This window comes from Dromaius novaehollandiae, chromosome 7 (genome assembly GCF_036370855.1).
Source record: "Dromaius novaehollandiae isolate bDroNov1 chromosome 7, bDroNov1.hap1, whole genome shotgun sequence".
Lineage (NCBI taxonomy): Eukaryota > Metazoa > Chordata > Aves > Casuariiformes > Dromaiidae > Dromaius > Dromaius novaehollandiae.
In genome coordinates this window covers 2,389,038-2,413,495 of record NC_088104.1, presented here as the reverse complement: position 1 = coordinate 2,413,495, position 24,458 = coordinate 2,389,038, and the positions used below count along the sequence as shown (strand labels likewise).

The following is a 24,458-nucleotide window of genomic DNA, read 5'->3' as shown; positions in this document are numbered from 1 at the left end:
CCTTCAGATCACCATCAAAACCACAGTTATTGGTTTCTTGTAAACATTAATGGTCTGCCCTAAAGGTCACCACTACTTCTCCTTCCTTTGTTCCAGGTACTTGTATGGGCATTATTAACATATTATCACTTTTCGGAAACCTTGTGTGGTGGAAAAGCTCTAGAAATCCACTTTAGAAACTGAAATACAGAAAGATTAATCCACCCAAGACAACATAGGAAGCTTACAGCTCCAGCAATGAATTAAACCTCTATCTGCTTAATACAATACTAGAACTCTAACTGGAGGGTTGAGCCACCTCTCTACTGATGAGTTTACTTCTAGTGCTACTGCGCAGAAGCAGCTACACTGCTTGGACTCTACATGTTCAATTTACGAGAGTTGAAAAAAAATTCGCCTTGAGGCAGAAAATTTAATACATACCTGAAAGTATAAAATTTTATTTTTATTTACCTTTAGTAACATACTTTTTTTCAGCATTATTGAAAATCTGTCCTAACTTTAATGATGGAGAGATGAGGAGCAATATCGCACTGGCGAAGGATTTGTTGCATCTGGCTGCTGGTAGAACTTTTGAAGAATAAATTTTGAAAACCTTATACTCTGCTATGCTTCATTAGATATCTCAGTGTTCAAAAGAAACATTACTTTTCACAACAGACCTTCAAGTAATTAAGACCAGCATGTGTGTCAATCCTGTTTTCATACTCTGAGGAAACAAGTTATCTGCACCATGAGTTAGCAAGATATCACAGAAGTCTCCTCTTAAAAATGGCCAGTTCTACTGGCTCTGTATTTTCAAACACCTAAATTCTTGCTAAAACACATAAGCATGATGGACTAGTTGTCAAAGGTAAAAAAGTTACTAACTGAAGTCTTTGAAACATAGAGAGCCTCAACATCTTTGAAAAATATATTCGCCTACCTATTAGCACATACATACATACACAGACACACTTAGGTATACATCTAAGTGAACCATAAACCCCCCTCTTCAAAACCTGTCCTCCATATATAGCTGTTATTTATGCAAAAGGATCCATTATTTTAATCATATCAACTTTTTAAATATGTTCTTCATACTGTTATGATCCTGATTCAGAGAATGTCAGTATGGAAAGGTTAGTATTAAATATATTGCTTCTGCAACATGTCAACCAGAACTATCCACATTCTTTAACTACTTCACATACTTCCTCACTTTGCAGGATCTAGCATTCTGCTGTTGTAAATGAGTGAATTTAAACCAGTGCAAAAACTGAGTCATATCAGAATCACCAGTTATATTTTGGTTCTAAATGCAGGGCTTGAACACACAAACCCTCCTTCTATTAGCAGGTAATAGACATCTGATTTACACTCTATACATGAGATCACGATCAGGGTTATGCTGAGACTATCTGAACAACAGAAATTATAGAGATGCAGTAAGGAAAAACAGGAATATTTTCATTAGGTCACCACCTGCCATATGTCACTCTGTGCATGCGGCGTGTGGGAGGACTACAATTCATTCCTATTGGTTGCCAAGCCTATGATTTCTTGTGCATTGTCAGTAATTGTTGCCACTTCATCTTTTAAGTAAGTGCATTATGTATGGCCTCGTAGGAGACAGATGAGACATACAGGACACATTCTGAATATAGAAACTCATCAGTTACTGCTGATGTTTCATCTTGTCAGCAGGGTGACCTTACTTCCACCTAGTTTAGTGCTATTCTAGAATGCGGAACCATGTTTGCTCTAGTCCACAGAAGCCTGACGGATTACTGCAAAACAATTTCTGCAAAGCCTTTTTCCGTGCAGACACGGACTCCAGCATGGGGAACCATTCCTGAAATCATACTGAGGCAGAGCCAGAGCTTCAATGTTATCAGTGAAACTGTGCTAAATCCTTAGCACAGTTGAGTAATACCTGTAAGTCAGATGGCTGGGGCTTGACAGCTGTGAGACAAGAAATGGAAGTGCCCGTGTGAGGGTCCTGCACTTTGGCGGGGATATGGCCCTGGCCACTTAGACTGTGGAAGAAAATGCAGAATGCCAATGGACTCAGAACTTACCTTGAAAAGTGTACAGGTCAGCACGAAAGCAGGTTAGTACACTAAGTTCAATCACTAGCCTGACAATAAGGGTAGCCACTGCCTGGGAAAGCTAAGAGCAAATACTTGTTAAAATGGTGATGCACTGAGCTACCTGAACAGTTACATAAGGCAATATGTAAACTAGACAGTATGGCAGGTACGGGGCATTTCTGGTACGAAAGGGAAAATGCTGGTGAAGGTAGCTGAGAAAGTGATCTCTACTGTGATGGGTACAGCTACTGTTTGCATTCAACTTCAAGTGCCAAAGGGCATTTTCCTGATGGGCAGCAGGTGTAGAAGGTGGGGTGCAGCTACATCGAGTGCAGCTCAGTTGTGGTGCTGGAAAGAACAGAACACGTCCTTGGGGAACTAGGGGAAGAGAAAACCAGTTCTACATGCAACGATAGATTCCAATTTCACAGTGCTCCACTTCCTCAGCCAGGGTGTAAGCATTGTTCCACACAAACACAAAAAATATTAAACTTCCATCTGTTTCCAGTAAAAAGAGAAAATGGAATGAGGGACGCAATGCCTCTCCTATGTCCTTCTCAGGGACAAAGAATTTAAAGCAATCCCCCTGCTCTACCAGCAATCTCTGCCTCTGGTGATAAAGAAGCAGGTGATTTCCTCTTGAATATGTTCGATCTCATGGAGCTCAGTGCTTTGAAGCAATGGTGGAAAAACGTTCAAAGAAAGAAACAGATTAGTATTGAACACCCTAAGAATCTGCCCACAGAATGCAGAGATGAAAAAATGTTTTTTGCAAACTGCATGCCTATATACAAATCTACAAAACAACAGGGGATTATGCAAGTTTGGAGGGCTCACTTTAGAGAGATTACAAAGAACTGAAGAAAATACGCTCAAAATGCAATAAAATAATTTTTCCTCTATCAAAGCCCTATCCCCATACTCAGGATCCATTTATTCCCACCCCTTTTTCCTTAATTTTGTATCTTTTTGTCCTAGGGCCTCTTCAATATTTTCTTTTCTTATTGTGTTATTGTCAGTCTCATTTCCTCTCTTACAGGGCTATCCGGCGCTCTATGAAGACCTGATGTAAACTGCTGCTACATCACTTTCTGGTCAATCCCATCCTCTTACCTAGTCTCAGACCCATCACGAACTTGATCTGATGAAAAGAATCTGCATCCACCATGCTGAAGGGGATTTAAAATCTAGCAAGATGGAATTTCCTTCCTGCAGCACAAAAATCCAACAACAAATGGTAATATTCAATAGTACAAGATAAAAGGCCCAGGGTGCTGGAACTCCAAAAAGGATGACGTACCACCACAGCATCACTAATCAGACAGACGTGCTGTGCTTTGCTGCCTCCACTCAGCTCTTTTTTTTTTTCGGTATGGCTCAGACTTGACTGCTCAAATTGTAGCTCCTGGCAAGTGAAAAGGGAAAAAACACTTCCTATTTTTACCTCTTTAATGTGTAGAAAGTCCTTGGCATCAAAAGAGATGGCAGTGCTTGGGACAGGAACATCTTCATCCAGTGCTCCGCAGTAACTCACATTAGTCTTAACAGCAAATGCTACTGGTTTGGACTATAAATAGAAACAGACATCACAAACATAGCATAAAAGTGATGTTGTATTTTTCAGAATCAAGAATTAATCTGTTGTATCAAATCACTCAAAATCTAGTAGAGGACACTAGTCAAATACACCGATTCAGACGTAAAAATTTCACACAAGCCAGCAGAGTTCAGCTTACTACAGAAGATCTAAACTTAAACCACAAAGGCAGTGGATGGGATCAGTATCTGTATGCCTGACACTGCGGAAATAATACTGGAAATCTGCAATGCATTTCATCAGGATGTTGAGTAGGCTCCGATATCCTGCTGAAATAAAAAACAGAGCAACAACCACTGGGTCACATCCTTCATGAAGAGGCATCAGCACAGACGATACATCATGTTGGCACAGGACAGCACTACATACACCACCTTCACTGCCCATTGCTAGAGCAAGCACCTTGATGGAATCCAGATTCAGAACAGTCTAGCGATACTACTGTAGTAGGAATCTTATTTTTCACTCCCTATCCCATGCACGACAACAGTTCTGCCCTCATTTATACAATGAGATCCTACTAGTTTCATTGGAGCTTTGATAACAGAATTTGACTTTTTGTTTTAAATAGTATCTCCTCTCTGGGAATATCTGCATTACCCCCAAACATATTGTTTGCAGAAAACATCACCTGATTCTCAAACTATTTCAAGAGATATCATCATCACTATAAACCGGCAGTGTGAATATAACACTATGCAATTGATAAATGCCACATAACTTTGTTATCATTAAAGCTGAAAAGAAGAACACACCTTCGCCCTTTCAAGCTGTATAGCTGCTTGTTGTTCTCTTTCTTGGCGGATTGCTTCCCTGTCTTCTTCCAAAGAGACATCAGAGTCCGAGGGTCTGCTTGTGTACGAATCTGCTGAGCCCTGAAAATAAATTCATGTCACTAAAAAAACATATATAACATATAGCATACCCCCCATCAGATTCATTAAATGGCTTTAAAATATCTGTTTCTTAATTTTATTGAGTAGGTTTTATATCCTGTGTCTAGCAGGAAATTCTGCAGAATTTAGCAGAGAAATAATCTGGCTTTACAGATTAGATGCATTTAGCCAAAGACAAAATCCCAAGAAAAAAGTATCTCTCCACTTTCAAAGAATCTCTTCATTTTCTTACTGGCATGGGCATATAAAACTCAGCTGCAGGCACCGTACAGCAGTCTTTTACAACATTTAAATCCTGTCTAACAACCTTAGATCCAAGATCACCTCTTTGTCAAAGGCTAGGTCACATCAAATTCAATTAGGGTATTATATAGCGTGGTTTCAGTCATCCCTCCCTGTAAATATAGTACAATTGTGTAAGTACTTCCCTCCCTGCTGCGGGCTGCCACTCACACAAAGAACTGTTCTGCGCTTTAAAGCAAAAAAAAGCAGCAAAAGTCACATTATTAAAAGCTACTCGACAGGGCAACACAAAAGCCACACAATGATATGAAATGAAAACAGCACATGCGAGCAGAAGCAGAATGTAACAGCTTATAAGGGAGGAAATTAGATATTGCCACAGTTAATTTTTTACCTACATATCTTGCACATATCATAGGAAAAATAACTACACAAAGACACCAATCACAAAGAAGTAGAGAACTCCAAAAGGGTCCAGATGATGCAGAGCTGCAGCAGGATCTGGCCCAGCACTGTATTTCATGGGAGGAACATATTGTAATGCATGAGTAGTTTTAGGAAACACTATTTTTAAGTAAGGGAAAAGAGTAATATACGGAAAAAAATGTGTGTTTTGCGTTGTGCTATAGAACCAGTGCAACAGATAATTTCTAAGTCAACACATTTCCGGCAACAAATTGAAAAAAATACGTATTCTTTCTGAACTACAACTTCTTATGCAAAAAACACCAATTGTTTTTTGTGAAATGGACTACTATCTTGCCTTACCACAACTCTTAGGAGTTCTAAATTAAACTCCCAGAAAATAACAAAACAGGCAACACAAAATTATGAAAGATTCATGACTCAGTCAATTCAGAAGCATGTACTTTCAGAAGAGTTTAAAAAAAAAAACAAAAAAACAAAAAAACACCGCTTTCATGGAAAAAAACAACCACAAAAAACCCCACCAATGTACAAAAACCTCCCCCAAAACTCTATCCTTATTTTAAGGAAAACACTTAAGGTTTTTCTCGTGTACGCATGTTTAGCTGTGTTATTGTATTCATTCAAGACCTTAGACAAGGCAAAGAAAAGCAGAAGAGAGCGCGACACCCCCTCTAACAGGAAAACCACCACTGAACACAGCAATATTTGCTCATGTACGCTGCTGTCCAAGTGGCCGACATGCTCAGCATCCATCGCTGCCTGCTCTCGGTTGCAGAGAACTGAAGTCTCACGTGATTCTGTTTTCACATACAAGTACCTCACTCTTCCTGTAACTAATAATTTGACATAGCTATATGTCATAAATTATGCCCCAAATGAGTTCCAGTGGAAAGCCAGAGGATTATTATACGGTGTGGCCAATTCCCAAATCACAAGACTGGATTGGAAGTTATATGATTAAAATAATATGATCTGCGTCCTTTATTTGCCTTTTTTGAGCTTTTGCCTCTCTCATTTTACAGCACTCTCCCTCAACAAGGCAGGTTAGCAGCTTCCTTCAGAGAAATGAAGGCCGAGATTATTTCGTCATCAGTGATTCAAGCAGACAGCTCTAAAAAAAGAGAGTTAAACAATCATATGTCTTGCAGTAAAATTAGGTAAAGTCGGTAATGGTGAGCTTGAGGCCAAAATGCAGAGCCAAAAACGTGAAGAACATGTTTAGTAATGTCTCACCTTTGCATCTGCAGCTTCAGATCTCTCAGACCTTGCATTGCTTATGCAGTGTTTCATGCTGATGCAAGTACCTTATCACCTCCCTAATAATCCAAAAGCAATTTAAATAGGCTTGGTAGTTCCAGCCCTACGAAGTTCGGCGGTGCTCTGCCCTCTCGGGCATGCTGCGCGGTTGCAGGGACCTGGGCACAAGTGGCTTATCTCCCCTCCCTCTCCCCCTGCAAGACCAGATGAGCTCTGTGGCGTGCTGCAACACAGGCCTGGATGTAATATGTATTTTAGTCCCTAGCAGTTTTTTCATATTTCCCTTTACTGTTGAGAGAGAAAGAGTTTGAGGGTTGCAGCCTGGAGCACCAAGAGCCTAGTGCCAGCACGACCTGTGGCAGAGGCTCTGCAGCAGCCACCGTCCCACCCCGCCCTCCCAGAACGGCCATGCCACCGCCCTTCAAACATGTATTTTTGCTTAAACTCACTTATGTCCTGCAGCAAAAGGAAGTATACTCTGTGTAACCTATCATAAAAATCAATATTCCTACTCCCCACGTAAACTAACATACTCCTACATACTGATGTGAATACGTATCCATCAGCAGCCTGCTGGTAATGAACCACCGATAAGCACATGCTCTCTGCATTTTATATGCTCATAATTTGGCCATAAGCATGGTACCGTGACTAACGAGGGCATATTTCCTCTATGTCAAGAAGAGGATTCGCCTAACACTAACTCACATTCAGCTATGATCTTACTAGACCAGAAAAATTGCTTCCCGAAGACCACCGGCCACCCGTCACAGCAAGGACCACCTGGAAGAGGTGGCCGCGAGGGCAGGCATGCGTGCGCGGCGCAGGGGACCTCGGGGCCGGCCGGGTCTCTGCGGAGACACAAGCACTGTGCTTCTGAGCTGGAACAAATTTAACAGCAACAGGCTGGAAAACAGCCTTCGCTGCTGGCAGCAGCGCGGGCGCTTTCCGGGTTCGGACGCTGGACACGCTGCTCTTCCCCCTGCTGCCTTTGGGCTGCAGCGCAGACCAGGGCACCCACCAGCCGCAGCTCAGCCATAAAACAAAGCACGAACAGAGACATAACAGCATTTCTTCCCTCATCAGAGGTGCAAAGCACAGCAACCCACTGCACCCAGGTTAAACGGGTGAGAGGAGACCCCGAGCCCGGCCTACTCTGCCAACTTGGATCTCCACTCAGTGACTGAAGGGGAACTCCAGCCCAGGGAGAGGGAATCACATGGTCACATATTCTAAAAATAAAGTTATACCCCGGCATCCGTTCCAGAGCCTCGACTGTTCAAAACGGATCAGAAAAAGAACAGACCAGGAGCTGCAAAGACAGACCGAGTGGCAAACCAGAAGAGCCAGCCATTCTGAAAACGCAAGATGTAGCTGCTGAGCATCGCTTTTATGACTTTACAGACAGCAAAGGTTCAACTGGAGCAGAAAGTAAGAAGGAAAAAAAGAATCATGGTCTCCAAATAATAAACCAAAAAGCATACTAATAAAAGTATGTAATACAGGGCAGGAGGAACTGCCCCAGCATAATACGCGGCACCGGGAACGCACCATAACCTGGCGTGCCCGAAGCTGGAGCCAGAACCAGCTTGGCTGTCATCAGGAGTAGAGGACACTGTTGATAACCCACGTGCTCCTCCACCACGTAGTTTTCCTTTTAATTTGCTATGTACTGGAAGGTGTGTGAGAACAAAATGCAGAACCCGTCACAGAGAGGACAGATACCAACATCACACATGGAGGCTGGCTGGAGAAATCATCTGTGCATGGTAAAATAGGGCAAAAAAAAAAAAAAAGAAAAGCACAGGCTCATACATACACACACACTTTTATAGATATGTAAATATATATATATTTTTTCCCCCCAAAATCCTCTGAATCTGATTTAGTGTAGCTCCATAAGGCAACTGATGCCCATGCTGGATGCAGAGTTTCCAGCACTGGCTTTCAGTGGTCTGCGTTTGAGCACTGACCTATTTCGTGCTGTCAGAACACAGCAGCCTGAACCAAAGTAGCGATACCGCAAGGCCACCCCAGGCTGCTCCTCAGCACTGATCGCTGCGCGTATGCCCAGTGACACAGACTGGGACACTCGCATCCGCACGAGCCCTTCTCTCGCAAGCTGTGCCAAACAGCGAGTGCCTTATCCGAAAGATACAGCCCCAGGAATGCAGCTCATGTGATGCCGAGCTGCAGGATCGCACTGAAAACAAGGCGTGCTTTCGCAAACACTGGCAGGACGGGTAGAGAAGGCAAGCCACGGTAAGTAACGAAAACTGGCAGTCTTTAAGGTACCAAAAGCATGGGCCACGGCGTCCGAGTGTCCCCATCCGTTCAGGGCAGAAGACCAAGATGAAGGTTTACTCTCCTGACTCTGTCACACCGCACACTAAGCAAGACCATACAGTCTGACGTGCGTATGCACATCTACCCTTGCAAGCGATCCCACGGACTTCGTGGTCCCCTCTCACATTTCTGTTAATGTCATTCTTGACTTCTGTAACCTATGTTCAACAGTCCAGATGAATTTGTTAGTCACACTGGACTCTTGGTGCTAGTGACTTCTACTCAAAAACAGGACTCAGAGTCCTTCCAAAGACTTCTGGGAACTACAATGCCCCATAACACAAATGCCCCCAAAAAATCACAATAATCCTTGTTATCCTCAGAAGTTCAGCTTCTGAATATTTTTTGATCACTGCACAAGAAAAAGCATCACTTCTTATATTTTTTATTAGTTTTGTTTAAAATTTCTGACTGAAGATCAGAATACTCACATATTTATCTTGTGCAACGAGTAAGCATGATACTCAAGCCTGTACAGCACCAAGTGCAAGGAAGTTCTGGGCTGATAGCTCATATTTGTAGAAATTGCCATAGATGTGATCTTACTAAATATTATGATATATCCATGTGCTTTTCACAGCTGGGAAAGCATAACTGACTTCCTGACCATAAAACAAAAAGCAAACTATGTTAGAAGTCTATGGGGAAGTGAGAGGAGAAAGAAGAGCGAAGACAATTTTCTGCACACCAAAACTTTATCAAAAACTCCTTCTACTTTCTTTATTTTTATATAGCTTATGTCAGCAAACTGGTATAATTTGCTGATATAATTTAGGGCATATCACATAAGTCCACAATTTCACATGGCAAAGTCCTAAATTATCCCTCCTAAAAGATAAGCCATATGTGTGCATGGTAGTATGCAAGCATTACAGGCACACTCACCTTTCAAAGTGCAGAGCAGAGGGCACGAATGGCCACTGTCCCTGCCGGGACTAGAGGCCTTTGAGGGTGTGAAGTTACACAGATTTTACACCAAGATTACATTAGTTTGGCACATACTGTTCAAGCACCAGTTATCATGCTAACTGTTATACAACCTCCACTTCATGACCATCTGGGAGATGCAGCAACCTTGTGAAGTGGGAATATACGCCATGAGTTCAAGTGCACACCGGATTTGACAATTTGAAGGAAAAAGGCTTTGCTAGATAATTATATTTTTCAAGGTGATGAAAGACTTTTTTCATATTCCACAGCCATTTTACCTTGCATTGCTGTGAATTCATTTTTTTCAATTTATCAATTTATTAAATATTCAATTTGTTTCAAAAGAAATTCTTTCAATTTACTTATGTCAATTCAATAAACTATTCAATTTATTTCTCTCATCAATCAGTATAGTGCAGCATTGATAAAAACACTGAAGTTTCAAGCAGTCACAGTAATGGCAGAGAAAAAAAGTATTTCAGCTGAAGCAGAAAGTACACTGGGTCTGTTCATCCAGCAGCTACAAAATAATAGTACGTCGTCACTCCCTTCTGCTCCCTGATGTGGTTTTATGCTTGAGGCTGCTGAAAGACACATGCTAAGTTGGCTGGATGGCCGGGAAAGGCAACAAGACTATTGCTCGTGACCGTGGTGTTTCCATGCCTCGGTCTGGTTAGGGAGGTTAAAGCTCCCCTGCATCCCCTCGCTGGGCACTACGAGCAATAGGCAGATAGGCCAGTCTTCCCGCTTGCTAAGGAAAATGTAGAATAAAGTATCAGCCTTCAGCTGCTATGGTTTCAGAAGGAAAAAAATAAAGATTTCAGTGAGGTTGCAAATAAATCTTTCCCAGCTGCCATAAATATACAGATCTGAATCGCTCTCTATCCAGCCATAACTTGTAATACCGTGTCGTACAGCTTGCGCGATTAAAGCATCAATCCGTTAGAAGCTCCAATAAGCCAGACGACATGTAGTCTCCTTTGAAAAGATTTAGGGTGCTGCAGAGTCCATCACAACACAGAAAGCACTTCTGAAACCAAACCCTGATCAGAGAGAAAGCTTCTGCCTTCTGCATTAAGCAAGACAACAGGGCAGCACTAATTGCAGGCATCCTCCTCCGGTGGATGAGACAGCCAAGGGCCTTCTGAGCGCATCTCCCTAGTCAGGGATAAGCAGACATTGAGCATACATGGCAGTCACGCTGCTTAATAAAGCATACGTGCCACTGAAGAGGAAAGCCCAAGTATCTGTGTTCATACATGCGCATTATTTCCAGCTCAGAGCCTGAAAAACGTCTTCGCAATAACAGGGAGTTCAGTTTGAAAATCCGTAGTGCTTTAAAATGCCGAAGCGTCAGCATACCTCCAGGCACCTAGTTATTTTGAACGGTTTGCTGCAGTCTGAATAATATCAGAGCCAGGAACAGCATGAGACATTTTTTGGAAAAATAAATAAATAAATCGGTCTTGTCCCACCCTGTCCTCATCCCTGCCTGCGGCTCTTCCTGTCCTTCCTCTTAGCTCCTGCCCGCAGCGGGAATCCCACTTTGTATTTCCAACCCTCTCTACAGACTTTTGGCTTCCCCAGACAGTTTCATCTCCTGCAAGGCCTAGTATGCGAGGTCCCAAAGACCACAAAGGTCCTGCCTTGATGCTGAATACAGCGCACTAAGAAATTATTTTCATTCATTCTTTGAACCAGAAGCAGTCTGATATTTTTAAGGTGGCTGGGACCTCAACTGAAAGTTTTCTACTAGAGATCCAGCACGTGCATGCATGTGCAAGCACACATAGCACAACTGAGATTTAGGAGAACAATACTGTACAAAACAAGATTGCTCATTATCATTGTTTAGTTGTTTTGTGTTAGAAAAAATGCCAAAAACGGCCACTATCTTTTAAGACCATTGTGACTTTCCCCTCCATGCCCCTTTTCACGCTCAGCTTGCACTGTCACGTTCACATCTCCGTGAGCTTGGGACGGCCAGCAAATCCCCCACTGACGGCTCTTGCACAGCAGCGCTACTGCACAAGAAGTCTGTAATTTATTTAACTGTTAGTGTAGGAAAAAGTATGTAGATGGATATACAGATACGGAAAGTTGTTGTATGGCGTAATCTGTCACGTGCTGCTTCTGCTGCGTTACGCTGACACTGTATCGTTCAGGCTGGGAGGGACCTCAGCGGTGGCTGGTCCGAGCCCCTGCTCAGAGCGGGCGCTGGGTTCAGGCCAGGGCTCAGGGCTTCGTCCAGGCGGCTCAGAGGAAACCTCCAGGGACGGAGGCTGCACAGCTGCTCTGGGCAGCTTGCTGCACTGCTCGACCGTCCTCACTGTAAAACAGTAAAATCTATCTAAAGCGCTCTTCTCTGCAATACTCTCTCCCATCTCTCCCTAAACTTTCAGTTCACCAAGGTTTTTATTTGGATAAACCCTAACAATTGGAACAAATGCAGCCATAATGCCATTTTCCTTGTTTCCATCTTGATCCAATCTTGCTTAAAATATAGCATAGCATTCATGAACCTCACTGAAGTTTCAGATTCATACAGAAATGCTTGATCATTGGCTTAATGAAGTAAATGCATAATTTGCTTATTAACGGTGCATAAAAAAGAAAAAAATTGGCATTTTCTACCAAAATTCTCCTTCTCTTCATCCAGTCTAGGTAAAAGGAAAGTAATATGTTTCAAATTATTTCTGTGATTTGAAATAGCCCTTGTGGTAGAATTTTATAGATACAAGATGGACCTTTTTTCTTTAAAGATAAATGATCTTCACAAAACTCTCTAAAGCAACCCCAAGGCGATTACTGTAATCGGAAGGAGAAGCAGTGCGACACACAATTCTGCAGCTCCTCGGTGTTACAAGCGTTTTAAGACTCTACTGTTCTGACGCAGTTACTTGCTGGAACTAATGATATGAACACAGGTTGATGCATACACAGTCAGAAACAATCTTTATGTGGTCTTCAGTCTCGAGAAAATTGCAGAGTAACTCATTCACACTGCAGTGATCACGACTTACAAGCCAGCTGTGCTTTAGCAAAGGTTCATTCACATACCTCATGCTTCTGGTGCCTATCTCTATTTTTCATGTAATACTAAAAGAGATTTAGGCATCTCCACATCACTTTCTATCCCTTACTTCTCTTCCTTCCCTGGAAGAGTATTTTGCCCCCTTCAGCCATGCAATCTCACAAGTACGTGATACATGTGAAGCTAAAATAGGCACGTGTGCAGGAAGCACTGGGCGCTCTCACACCACGACCTGCATAGCATTTCAGCAGTGGCTCTCCTGACCGACTTCTGCCTTTTCCCCTCAGCAGCATTTTGTGCCAGCACTGCTATTAGGTCGGCCAGCTTGTCCGATAACTTTGTTGAACCGGTGCGCGAGGTGCAGCTAGCACCAGTCTCCCTCAAAGTCGGCGGGTCTCCTGTAGCAGCTGTTCCCTCTGTCCCCTGACCCTACTTCTGCTCGCCCACGCAGAGGCCGAGGCTCCCGCCCAGCGAGCGCTGTGACACAGCGGGCAGCAGCCGTCCTTGCTGCAGCAGGACGTTTGCAAGCAAATGCACAGCCAGCAGTTTCTTGCTGGGCCTGCTCCTTCCTCCTTCTCCAAAAACTAGAAATTTCTCCTCCCTAACCGTACCTGTTCTCTTCCAAGTAGCTTCCAGTGCCACCACGGTGGCCACAGGCTGGGGCAGGAACCAGCAGAACCATCTGCTGTTAAAATAAGCAGCAAAAGGAAAAACCTGTTGCTAAGCTAAATCTGCATCACACAGCACTTGTGGCCCACAAGTCCAGCTGGGACTGGGCTCCCGCGTACACTAGAGGGGAGAGACGGCACAACGCCTCTGCCTTCCCGCAGCTATTGGCTTTTACTAACTACGTAACCAAGAATCACAGCATCAAAAGTAGATTTCTGGGTGCTACCTTGAGTGAGCTGCACACTGAAGGTCACTTCAGATGTCCCTGGACATTCAGATGTCCCTGGACATTGTACCTGATAGATCTCTCCTACCTCCAACTTCCACAGGAAGAGCAAAGTACCACGTTTACGAATGGAGCTGTTGTTACAGTACTACCAGGAAAGACTAAACTTTCACGCAGAGAAATGGAAGTTTTGTTTCTAGGCTAACCCACGGGGCAAGGGAAAGAGGACTGCTGAATAAGAGCCACTTGGAACTGAATTAAATACAAACCATCATGGGGCTTGAATCTTTTGGGACTTCCGCTTTGCAAGAATCAAATTGTTTCTTCCCACTGAACAGAGCCATTCATGATTCATGGGGCTTCAACGCTTTTAGTTGCATGTGCAGCCGGTAGTGCCTCCAGCTGTCACAGCCCCTGAGCAGGGACTTGCATGTCACCCACTGCTCCCGGCACGGGTCCCCACGGTGCTGGGACGCGGCACGGTTACCGACTCGCAGGGATGCTGCTGCCATAAAGGGCCTGCTCTTAGACACTGCATTAACGTCCAAAGAAACGTAGTCTCGGGGAGAACCACAGAAAACAGCAAAGTAACCCTTGCTCTCGAGCCCTGCTGTACTCTAACCCACCACAGGCGCAACTACTCAGTTTACCTGAGCAGCAAAAGATGGAAAAGTTCATTCTAAACTTATGACATCTATATTCCAGTTGCATTCGATATGCTTCACGATAATAATCTGAGTACTTCAACAATAGTATTTTGTACAAAAGCACGCAAGAACCATTCCTGCTGTCCCGTAGACGAAACTGCAAGATTTGATCCTCCCAAATGAGGGCAGAAGGTTGAGATGTCAAAATCATTCAGATTAAAATCTCAAAATAAGCTTTTGGTTTGGAACAACTGAAGCATATAGTTTTGATAATCTTGTATCACAACTTACTAAGTTTGACTTCTCTGACTGTGATACAATATTATTTTCAGAAGTTATTTTGAATCAGAAGATCACACCTTGTCAGAAATGCCAACTATTTTGCTACCTGGAAACTTTTCCTCTTGGGTTTTGGAACAAGCTTTTCCCCTCAAAGACTGGTTTTAATAAATCAGCATTCTCAAAGGCACGAAGTTTAACCAAATCATGCCTGCCCAGTTCCAGCTCTCTCTCTGACCTCTTACTTTGCCCAGTATCTGGTGACTACTTTGTAATGCCAAAATACCATTAAATGATCATTTTTCTCTGCTAACAAAGAAATAGTATCATCTACACCAGCCAGAAGAGGCAGTTTCTGCCATTTCTGTAACTAGAGCTGGAGAACGTCCCAGGCTGCAGCTTGTCTTCTGGCTGCTAAGCTGCTCCCGCTGCAGCCCGGTTTTGTCACCTGGCCCTGCACAACCACACGGCTCCGACTGCGCGAGCCGCAGGGCTGCCGCCCACGCAACTTCTGCAGCAGCACGGCTCTAAAATCCCGCCCTTCCACCTCTATAATAATGACAATAATGGCAATAATGACGGATGTTTCTATACTACCAGACAGTATACATAGGCAAAAGATCAATATAATCCTGTCAGAGAGGTGACTCGTTTTATTTCCCGTTTATTGAGAGGTTTAAGCCACTTCAGATTTGTTTATTGTGACTAGGATTCACTCTTCATCACTTTGTCACTTCTTCTCCATTGCAGCCATTGCCTTATTTATTTACCGACTCTAAAAAAATAAAAAACATTTACACTCTTGCCTTTGATAACAAACAACCAGAGCTTGCTCAGACTTCAGTGGGATTTGGGACAAAAACAAGCCAATATCCCAAAGCCTAAAGCTCTGTCCCTAGCTGGGCACAAGGTGCCACCTATTTCTCTACACCCTATGACTGGGTGAAGCAGGAATGGAAAACCAACTTCTGCAATTGATCAGAGGACTCAAGCTGTTTTTTTTATATTCTTTTATGGCACTACATTCTCTGTAGCCATAAATTATTACCTCTTAACTCTATTCACACAATTAAAAAAAAAACAGTTCTGCTCTCCCCTGTATTTCCTATCTGCAGAACGCAAGGGAACGCAACACATGAGGCAGCTTTTTCTACTTGCCAGCAGCTCCGCAGCTGAGAACATTCATCCTTTTTATCTTAAAAAGCTGACCAGAAGTTGGGTAACTGAGAAAGTGAAATATGCAAAACAAGAAAGGGTAGAGTCAAGTTTTAGAAATGTGACTTGAAAGTCCTCAAGTATCCTTAACAATATCCCTTCTCATTGGTTTTTAAAAATATGAGGAAAAGGAGAAAAAAAAAAAAGGAATAGCGTGGTACTTTGGGTTGGCAGCACGTCCATGGCCATCCAGCGAGTTCATGAAAAGAGGGGCACTGCTTGTTGTCAAAAGAAAAAAAAAATCAAGAGATACCTTCAAAAAGAAAAACATGGAAACTAAATGAACAAAGACAACTAGGGAGGAATCTAACTCTGCTACCAAGACGTTATTACAAATGGAGACATGACAGAAATCGCATGAGATCCTGAGGGCAAGGAGTAAGAGACTTCTTTTGTCACGCACACATGTTTTTTGGAGCCTCAGAAGGGTTTCACAGAGCACAGGGAAAAAAAGCTGCGCAGTGATCTCCTGCTTGGTGCAAAGCTTCAAGATCAGCATCATGCACGGACAGCCAAGAAAGCGTTTCGATAGTTTAACATTTTTTGTTGGTTTTTGATACTTAAGGGAAGGACTGTTCTGGAGGGGGAAAAAAAAGCCTTCATGGGAAAAAGTTAGATCTCCTTTCTCTGAGCACACGCTGCACTGAACCCCCTACAAAAGCACCTGGGTGCAAAGCACTGCTGTAACACCAGCCCTTCTGCAGCTCTGTCAGGATGAGGGAAGTCCCACAGCACCTTCTGGATACACACAAGTGTCCCCGCTACCATCAACGTATAAACTAAAGTACACACTGATTACACAGCAAGTCACAACCAAAAAGAAAACACAAGCTTTACTCCTATTTCTTTGTTTTACCCGTTAGGAATACACACTCCCCATATAAAATGGGTTGCATTTCTCAATTAACTCTTAGAGCACTCAAGCACTTGCTCCCAGATCCCATTACACACCCAGCTATGCTGCTGCACCGCTACGATGCTGTGAACATCTGCAGAGAACCATGTACAAAGCTGAGTCAGCAGGACAGGCACACCATGGCCCATGAGAAGCTATACAGAAAAAGCCAGCTCTGTTAGCACAAAGCAGACAATCCTAAGAGAGATGGTTATTTCCCTCTGGAGGGGAGGAAACTGGAAGCAAAATGACCCAAGAAATCTCTCAGCTGTTCTTTAAAGGAGAAACGGTTTCTATTTGGGCTCCTCATGTGCTCCCTTCCCATGCAAAGGGCTGCACAGGTAGAAAAGAGCAAAGATTAATTTATTATTGGCCATGCTCCATGAACAGGGAAGAATTCAGTTTGCCTTTCCGATCCCAGATGTGGTTTCAGGTGTTGGACCTCAAGCTAAACAACTGGAGAACAGCTGTAACCACACACACTTGTAACACCCGAGTCGCAGCAAAGCCAGCGCAGGATCCCCTAATGCCATCTGCACAGTCACTCTTCAGACAAAGCTTTAATAAGCAGGTAATTTCTGCAGTAGCTAAAAACCTAAGTAGATAAAAGGAGAAGCAACACTGTTTGATTTCATCATCAGGAAACGCATATTAATCTGTTATGTCTCCGTTTTACACAAGATGTATTCATAAAGAATTGGAGTCTAAACTTGAGAAGCAGAGGACTGAGGACAGCCAGTCTAACTGCCGGCGAGAATTGAGGTCAATGTGCATCTCACATGAGGCAACAGGTCTCCAGAACCGCAGCAGTGCACTGCGAAAGGGGAACAGACAGGCAGGACCACATGCTGCCATACGCCACTCAAGGAATGAGGCTGCTTTTTTCCAAGGCAGACCTGTTCATTACGGACGCAGCTCACTCCAAGACCCAGTGCGAACCCTGTCTCACAGCAGTACTTGTGCACTGTCCTGTCCCTCTGCTCAAGATCAGCCCGTATGTACAGTAGTCATATCATCTGTACTGCCCACGCTGCCTGAAAACGTAGGTTTAACTCACACAGGTCCTTACGTGAATAGCACATAATGATGAGTATTACAGAATACAGGTACTAATGTATTTTTAGCTGAAAGCAGGAACTGGAACTCGTGGACCTTACATGAAATGTTTTAAATAACACGGTGGCCACTACTGTTGGCCCTGGTTGGTGTTGGCCTGGTTTTGGTGCTCACAGCAGGCAGCTAAATTTAATCACTGGGCACATGATGTAATCAAGAGGCAAACACAAACCAGTGGGTATTTATGTATTTGGCATGAAATTGTTACTGTGCTGCAATCCAAACTCAGGGCCAGGGGAAAAAAAAAAGAAAAAGAAAAAGAAAAAGAAAGGAAAAAACCCACCTCTCTGCGCTAGCAGATTCTCCCGGTAAAACGCTGCAGAGGTCCTCTCCTGAGCGCTGGGGCCGGCCGCCTCAGGGCACTCGAGGCAGGAGACGCAGGCTGAAGCACCGACAGCGGCACGCAGCCGGCAGAGACTGCTGCACCTACAGCATTCCCTGGCGGTCGCTGCAATCCCCAAAGCTAGATCTGGAACTGGGCAGCGGCAAGGGCAGATTTGACATGCCTTAGTCTTTTTTACTTCTGTTCCCTTGGCACGAAATCACTCAATCTCATGTGCTTTGGACCCTGCAACCCTTCATGCTAATCCAAAGGGATTATTCCCACATGTAAAGGTTTTGTGGAATGAGTTGTAGAGATTACATAGGAGGCACAGCCCCTGTTTTGTTTCTAATATCCTTAGAATTACAAAATCTGTTACAGCTGCCGTAACATTAAACAACCAGGCATAGCAGAGCTGTGGGACGGCATTTTAGCAGGACTTTTCCACAAATGCAAGTCTAAGAGACAATGTGAATGTGCCACTGAAAGTCCAAACAGGACAAGGTTCAGCTCCCAACCAACTTGTTTTCTTGCTGAATAACCAACACACACACACGCCAGCTGCATAACCATTTTGCATTGAGTTCAGATTTCAGAATTAAATGCTCAGTAATTAGTTCCTTCTATATGTTTGGTAATCTTATTTAAGACAACTCATTAGGTGTCTCAGCAATTTGGAAATTACTAGGTAGTTAGAACATGTTTTTTCTTTGTGAATACTAATTATTAGAAAATAGGGCAATTGTTCTAACCCTTCTTTTCATGATTTCTTCTTTTTTTCCCCAAGTTTAAAATCTCGCAGCCGCATCTTCTTCAAGCAGCCTTCAGTTCAGCACAGATTGTGTTTTCACATCTAAGAAATCTGGTTAAAAAAGTATTATTAATATATACATTTACTGCCAAAATACTGCATTTTTTGCAGTAATGCTTGTATGAACATGTAACATGTACAAGATTTTGTGTCATATGTATTACAGGTATTCACTAGCTGTTATACACAGAAAAGTTCTAGTTTAAAGAACGATGTAGACTAAAAAGAAAACCAAGTTAGTGGTTATTTGATATGTTGGTCATTCTAAGTTTTTCCTTTTCACATTTTGACAAAATTAATTTCTAATCATCATAAATAACTATAAACTTAAGTGACTTTTTATCTTCAACATGTCACAATCTCAAATGCTAACTGGCCAAAACTAGACTGAGATTTTTTTAGTGGCAAAAAAGACAGCATAAACAGTTTGCTTAAAATACAAAGATGGACAAAATGTTTTACTAGTTAGTCTATCAGTGTTTGCACTCTCTTGACCGTAAAAATGCATTTACGCATTCATATTAGTAATAAAAACTACTCCAGTATCTCACCTCTGTGGGTAACAACTACATACAGCATGCATGCACACACACGCACACTGTGTCAAATGACCTAAAAGCCCTAAAAGGTTCCTCAACGACGATGATACCAAAAGTTACCTAGTCCATCTCACAAGAACAGGTTTTAGCTCCTGGTATCATTTTGGGCTGTTATTCAGCAAAGCAATCAAGCACATGCTCACACCAAGCCTCTTGCTCAGCACGGCACATTCCTACATTTCTTTAGCAATTTTCATGTCAAAGGAACTTTTCAAGTCCCTGTAGGCACCTGCATGAGGACTTGGCTGAATCATTACTACTGTGTCCTTAAAAATCTGCCAGTGTTAAGCTCTGGAGGCCACTCGTAGCGATGGGCAGCCTGAGAAGAGATGGAAGCTGTCCCACCACCCGGGCTGGCCTGCAGCTAAGCCACTTGGCCCCAGGCCCGGTCTGCTCGCGATCGCCCTCGGGACTGTGCCGCAGAGCCGTCCAGACCCTTACAAATACCGAGAGAAACAACCACACGCAGAGTTTCTCTGGGGCATCTCTAGCCTGATATTTTCACAGTGGGAGGCTGCCACTATCTGATATGTATATGCCTGCGGCGTTCACAGGAGAACTGGAAGATGACACACACGAAAATCTACTTATTCTTTTTCTACCCCCCTTCCCCAATTTAATTGGCGGCAGGGGAGGGTGAGGAGTGTCAGAAAAGAGGTTTTGATTTAGGCTCTTTCCACACAGTACCCCACCGCAGGCACTCCTCCTGCACCCTCCAGGCAAACTGAAAGCTCAGGATCCAAGCTAGGTAAACGGCTAAAGGTGCAGCATGTTTTCCTCTAAACAAGTATCTGAACCACAAAGTTTGATCCGTCATATACAAACCTTCCAATTCCATTTTTTTAATCCAAATCATAAAAGAGCAAAGCTCTGCCTGGCAATGTTCCAGTCTGCATTTTATTCCAACTCCTTAGAGTCAGAACTGAGACTGAATCGACAGCTGAACACCTCTAGTCTAGATTTTACTTCAATCTTTGCAGCTGGTCCCTGTTTTTCATGAAACCTATTCAGAAGGCCCAGGAGAGAAGAAAGGTGCTTTTTCAAAGATAAAAAAACCCCAACTAAAGCTGCAACAGTTTGAAGGCGCTGCTTTATTTCTTCTAATTACTTTGGCTCTTGAAAGTATCGAGTGATCTTTCCAAGGCTCTGGGGGAGCTACTACTGTTGGGTTTTATGACATCTGCCAATAATACCGAGCTAATAAAAATGCACCTGCTACTCCGAATGGGCTTGTCGGGAAACGCGCTCCGTGTTCATCCCAAACAGCCCGCCAGGAAGTCAAGAACGCTCCATAAGTCTTCAGAAAAGGGAGACAAATATTGCTCCGAAATGAAACTCGGTTTAATCACACTGCCAACTACACAAGCATCTGTGTTTACCATATGTGGTCTACCACAACGTTTCCTCAGACATACCGCATGAAGTCTCCAGCCAGAAAGTGCATTTCTAAGCCATGCCTTCAGCCCTCGGGTGCCCCTGCCCCGCACACACGCTAGTCTCAGGGATCTCTTCTGCTCGAAGTGCAACATCCGAGGATGAAGAGACCGCCTCTCGCTTGCTCGTATGGGTCTGACTCGGGATATAACAAACTGTATTATGTACTACGACAGGATCACAAGTTCCTGCCCTTGCCAGAGCATCATGGGCAGCTTTATTATCATTATGCTGTGATTAATTTGAAATGGAAGAATCAGCTGAGTTGTTTGAGTCTGTTTTTGTGAGGTCTCGTACAAACAAGTCCGCGTATCAGAAACTCCTCTGTTTGCCTTCTCATCAGGACACAAGTGTCGAGAGAGACGCACAGGACGGATAACCAGCAGGCTTATAAACATTACAGAGGCCTTCCCTTGATGTGATGGTGTGTTATGCTGACATGGGTGGACCACTTTTTTTTTTTTTTTTTTAAACCTCATCTAGATCTAGTTCCTTCACACAACTTCAAGAGCCTTTAATCTAAACAGATCTGTAATAGGCTTAGCTCTTATTTCTCCTCTTGCTTTATTTCATTCTGTTCCAGTTTTTTCCCCATTTTCTCTTCTGTCCACTTCACCTCCTCAGCTTTGTTTTCTGTTTCCCAGGTGCCTGCCATCCCCACGGGGCCTTGCGGGAAGCGGGCCGCCCGGCGCGGGGTCTGCCTGCTCACGACTTGCACTTACTTTACCTTTGAATACAGGCCACCACGGGGTTTTTGGCACATTCAAAAATCATTATTTGTTCCTTTACTGGGAGCTGAATGAGTACGTTGTTATCAGCACAAGTCAGAGACTGCTCAATGGTGTATTTTCTAGTTGGGCATGGGGAGCATCACCCCAAAATTCACACCTCAGGAGTCGGGGGCAAGGAAGCACCCATCCTCTGACTGTGTTTACGAGAACCTGGTAATCAGGCCAACTACAACACTTGCCTGTTTGGTGGATTTTTTTAAGCAAACATGTAAGTTTGTAGATGGGTTAATAACAATACTCCAGTAGTGACAAACTGTAGAGATCTGACCTTCTGGTTTACCTGCCTCTATAGGATCTCCGTGAGGTTTCAGTCTTGGGATCTTTATTAAAAAGTCCGCAAGGGAGGACCAGCTAAACATACTAGTTGCTGCTTTAACAATACTCAATGCAAGCCGGTTTTGTTTGAGTAGTGCAGTACAAAATCTGATTAAAGAACTTAATATCTAGCCACAATGGCAGCAATACCAAGTACTTGACACAAAGACGTAGTTACCAGAACTGAGGGACAACTGCAATAACCAGGCAAGAGACTTCTGACTTGTTAACAAAGCAAGTGGGTATTTTTTAATCAGCACAGCTGTCATTATCTAACATCAGTTATGGTGTACATCCCTAACCTTTGCCAAGCAGCCAGATTAAAAATACAATCTCAAGAGAATAATGGGCTTATGGAGCATTTATACACAGTATTTCCCATCAGTCCATCAGGCTATTAATCCAGTTTGAAGCTTTCTGAAATACCAATATGCAAAGCGAAGTATAGCCACAAATGTCATCTTACATTTATGAGCCAGTTTTCACCTCCCACAGACAATTCCAAAAAAGATCCCTCTCCCCTTCTTCCCCAGCCGGCCTTCAACAGTCTCTCATAGCTCAAAGGCCACCAATTAATTCGCTGTGATAGTCACAACTTTGTCCTTTCCTCCTTGAATCTCCCTGCCCTTCACCTTACCCACTTTCTACTGGCAGGAATTTACCCTCCGCAGAGGGTGAGAACAAGCTCATACGACCCCTCCAACCTCAGAACAGACTCTGCTTGAGCTTTAAATATGAATAAACCTTCCACCAACTTTTTGCTGAAGATAAGTTTCATTCAGTTAGTGGTACAAATCAAGCTGGGAATTTGGGATTTTTATCTAGAGGCCTTGTTTCAACGGACAAGGAAAAAAGTGTTGAGATTATTTCTATTTCTGTTCCATGTAAGCAAGTCTGTTCAACACTCAGCATGAAACAGAATCAATAATGGCACACGGGGAGAGCTGCATTTCTATCGCACAGCTACAAAGCTAAGTCAGTCTAACGCCACAGTCACGCATGCAGAGCCTAGGCGGGCTTCGGCTCCGCTGCTCCCAGCCGGGGCAGGACACAGTTCCCCGCGGGGGTTTCTCACCTCTGCCGGGGAAGCCGGCCCCTGCCCGGCCGCTGCACCTTCTCGGTGCACATGCCTGCGGCCTACAGCCCGGCATACCCCACTCCACAACTACCTCGTGTTCCCTCACAAACACAACTGTATTTGTTATCAGAGACAAAAATGCATGCTCTGTCTTTCAGTGCTCTAGAAACAATGTATTAAGTTTCTGGTCACATATTAAATGAACAAGAGTTATCCAATGCTCTTCAAAATGTTCCCTAAAGGAAAAAATAGGAAAAAAAAGTTAAGCATTTAAAATTCATTCTCCACCTTTGCCTCTACTTTTGTTGTGGTGGACAGACCCAGACCCATTCCTGAGAAGCTGCTCTGTGCATGGAGCCGGACAGAGCAGCAGCAGCTTGCTTCCTACACTCGCCTTGGCGCTGAGCACAAATCAGAAGGAAAAACTGGAACTGTGATGCTTTGGAAAATAGTTTTCAAAATTATTTTCACTAAGGAAAACAAAAATATTCAATTTGTTAATATTCTTAACTGGAAAAAACCCCAGCATAGGAGTCTTAAGAATAGGTCACAGTTTGCATAAAATAAGTGTGAAAACTCAGGGAGACAGAACAGAATAAAGCCAAAGTCCCTAAAGATCATTTAGTAAGTCATTACTGCCTTAGCCAAGAGGATTACAAAGTAACCTTCACATCCATGGAAACACAGGCAAAACCACACGAGAAAGGATATCAGTTTTCCAATATAATAATAGGGGGCTCATCCCATAAATCCATCCGTAACAGTGAGCGAGTTTGCTCACACAGAAGTGAAGCAGGGTAGGAATTGTAACTTGGCTCCCATTCTGCCATAGTCCATTATCTCAGACAACCAGTTTAATTAAATTTTTCATGAAAAAGGTTGGGTGCATTGTCAACAACTTAATTTTCTATTAAAGCGGGGAGGGGGGAGCTCAGAACCAAATTAACCAGGGAATCTATTTCGCCCCACCTCCGGCTCTCTCATCTTTCTAAAGATGCACTTTGCTCCCAAAATTCAGAGTACCAACAGCTGTGGGTTTCCGAATGCCTTCCAGTAGTCGTGTCCAATGTGGGTAACGATGAAATAAGAATAGCATTTATTTACCAGCATTAGAGATGTGTGATATATCTGTTGATCCCTTTAAGGGAAGGAAAAATTAGAGGGCTCAGAAGAAAAAGGTAATTTTACTTTCTTGAAGGACTGCTCTACATTCATTTTCCGCAGTATCCGCTGTGACCTCAGGTTTCTATTTCACAG

At 43.3% G+C, this 24,458-nt stretch overlaps 1 protein-coding gene across 2 annotated transcripts in view; it reads right to left on the bottom strand.

The window, feature by feature from the left end:
• The window catches only part of CACNB4 (calcium voltage-gated channel auxiliary subunit beta 4), a 120,472-nt gene that overhangs the window by 30,792 nt on the left and 65,222 nt on the right, over nt 1-24,458 (bottom strand). For both annotated transcript variants that reach the window (XM_026103036.2, XM_026103037.2), the window contains 2 exons: nt 4,425-4,544; nt 3,517-3,639 (listed from right to left, as the gene is read on the bottom strand). In XM_026103036.2, coding sequence (XP_025958821.1) covers nt 3,517-3,639; nt 4,425-4,544 — 243 coding nt within the window. The remainder of the gene's footprint in view (nt 1-3,516; nt 3,640-4,424; nt 4,545-24,458) is intronic.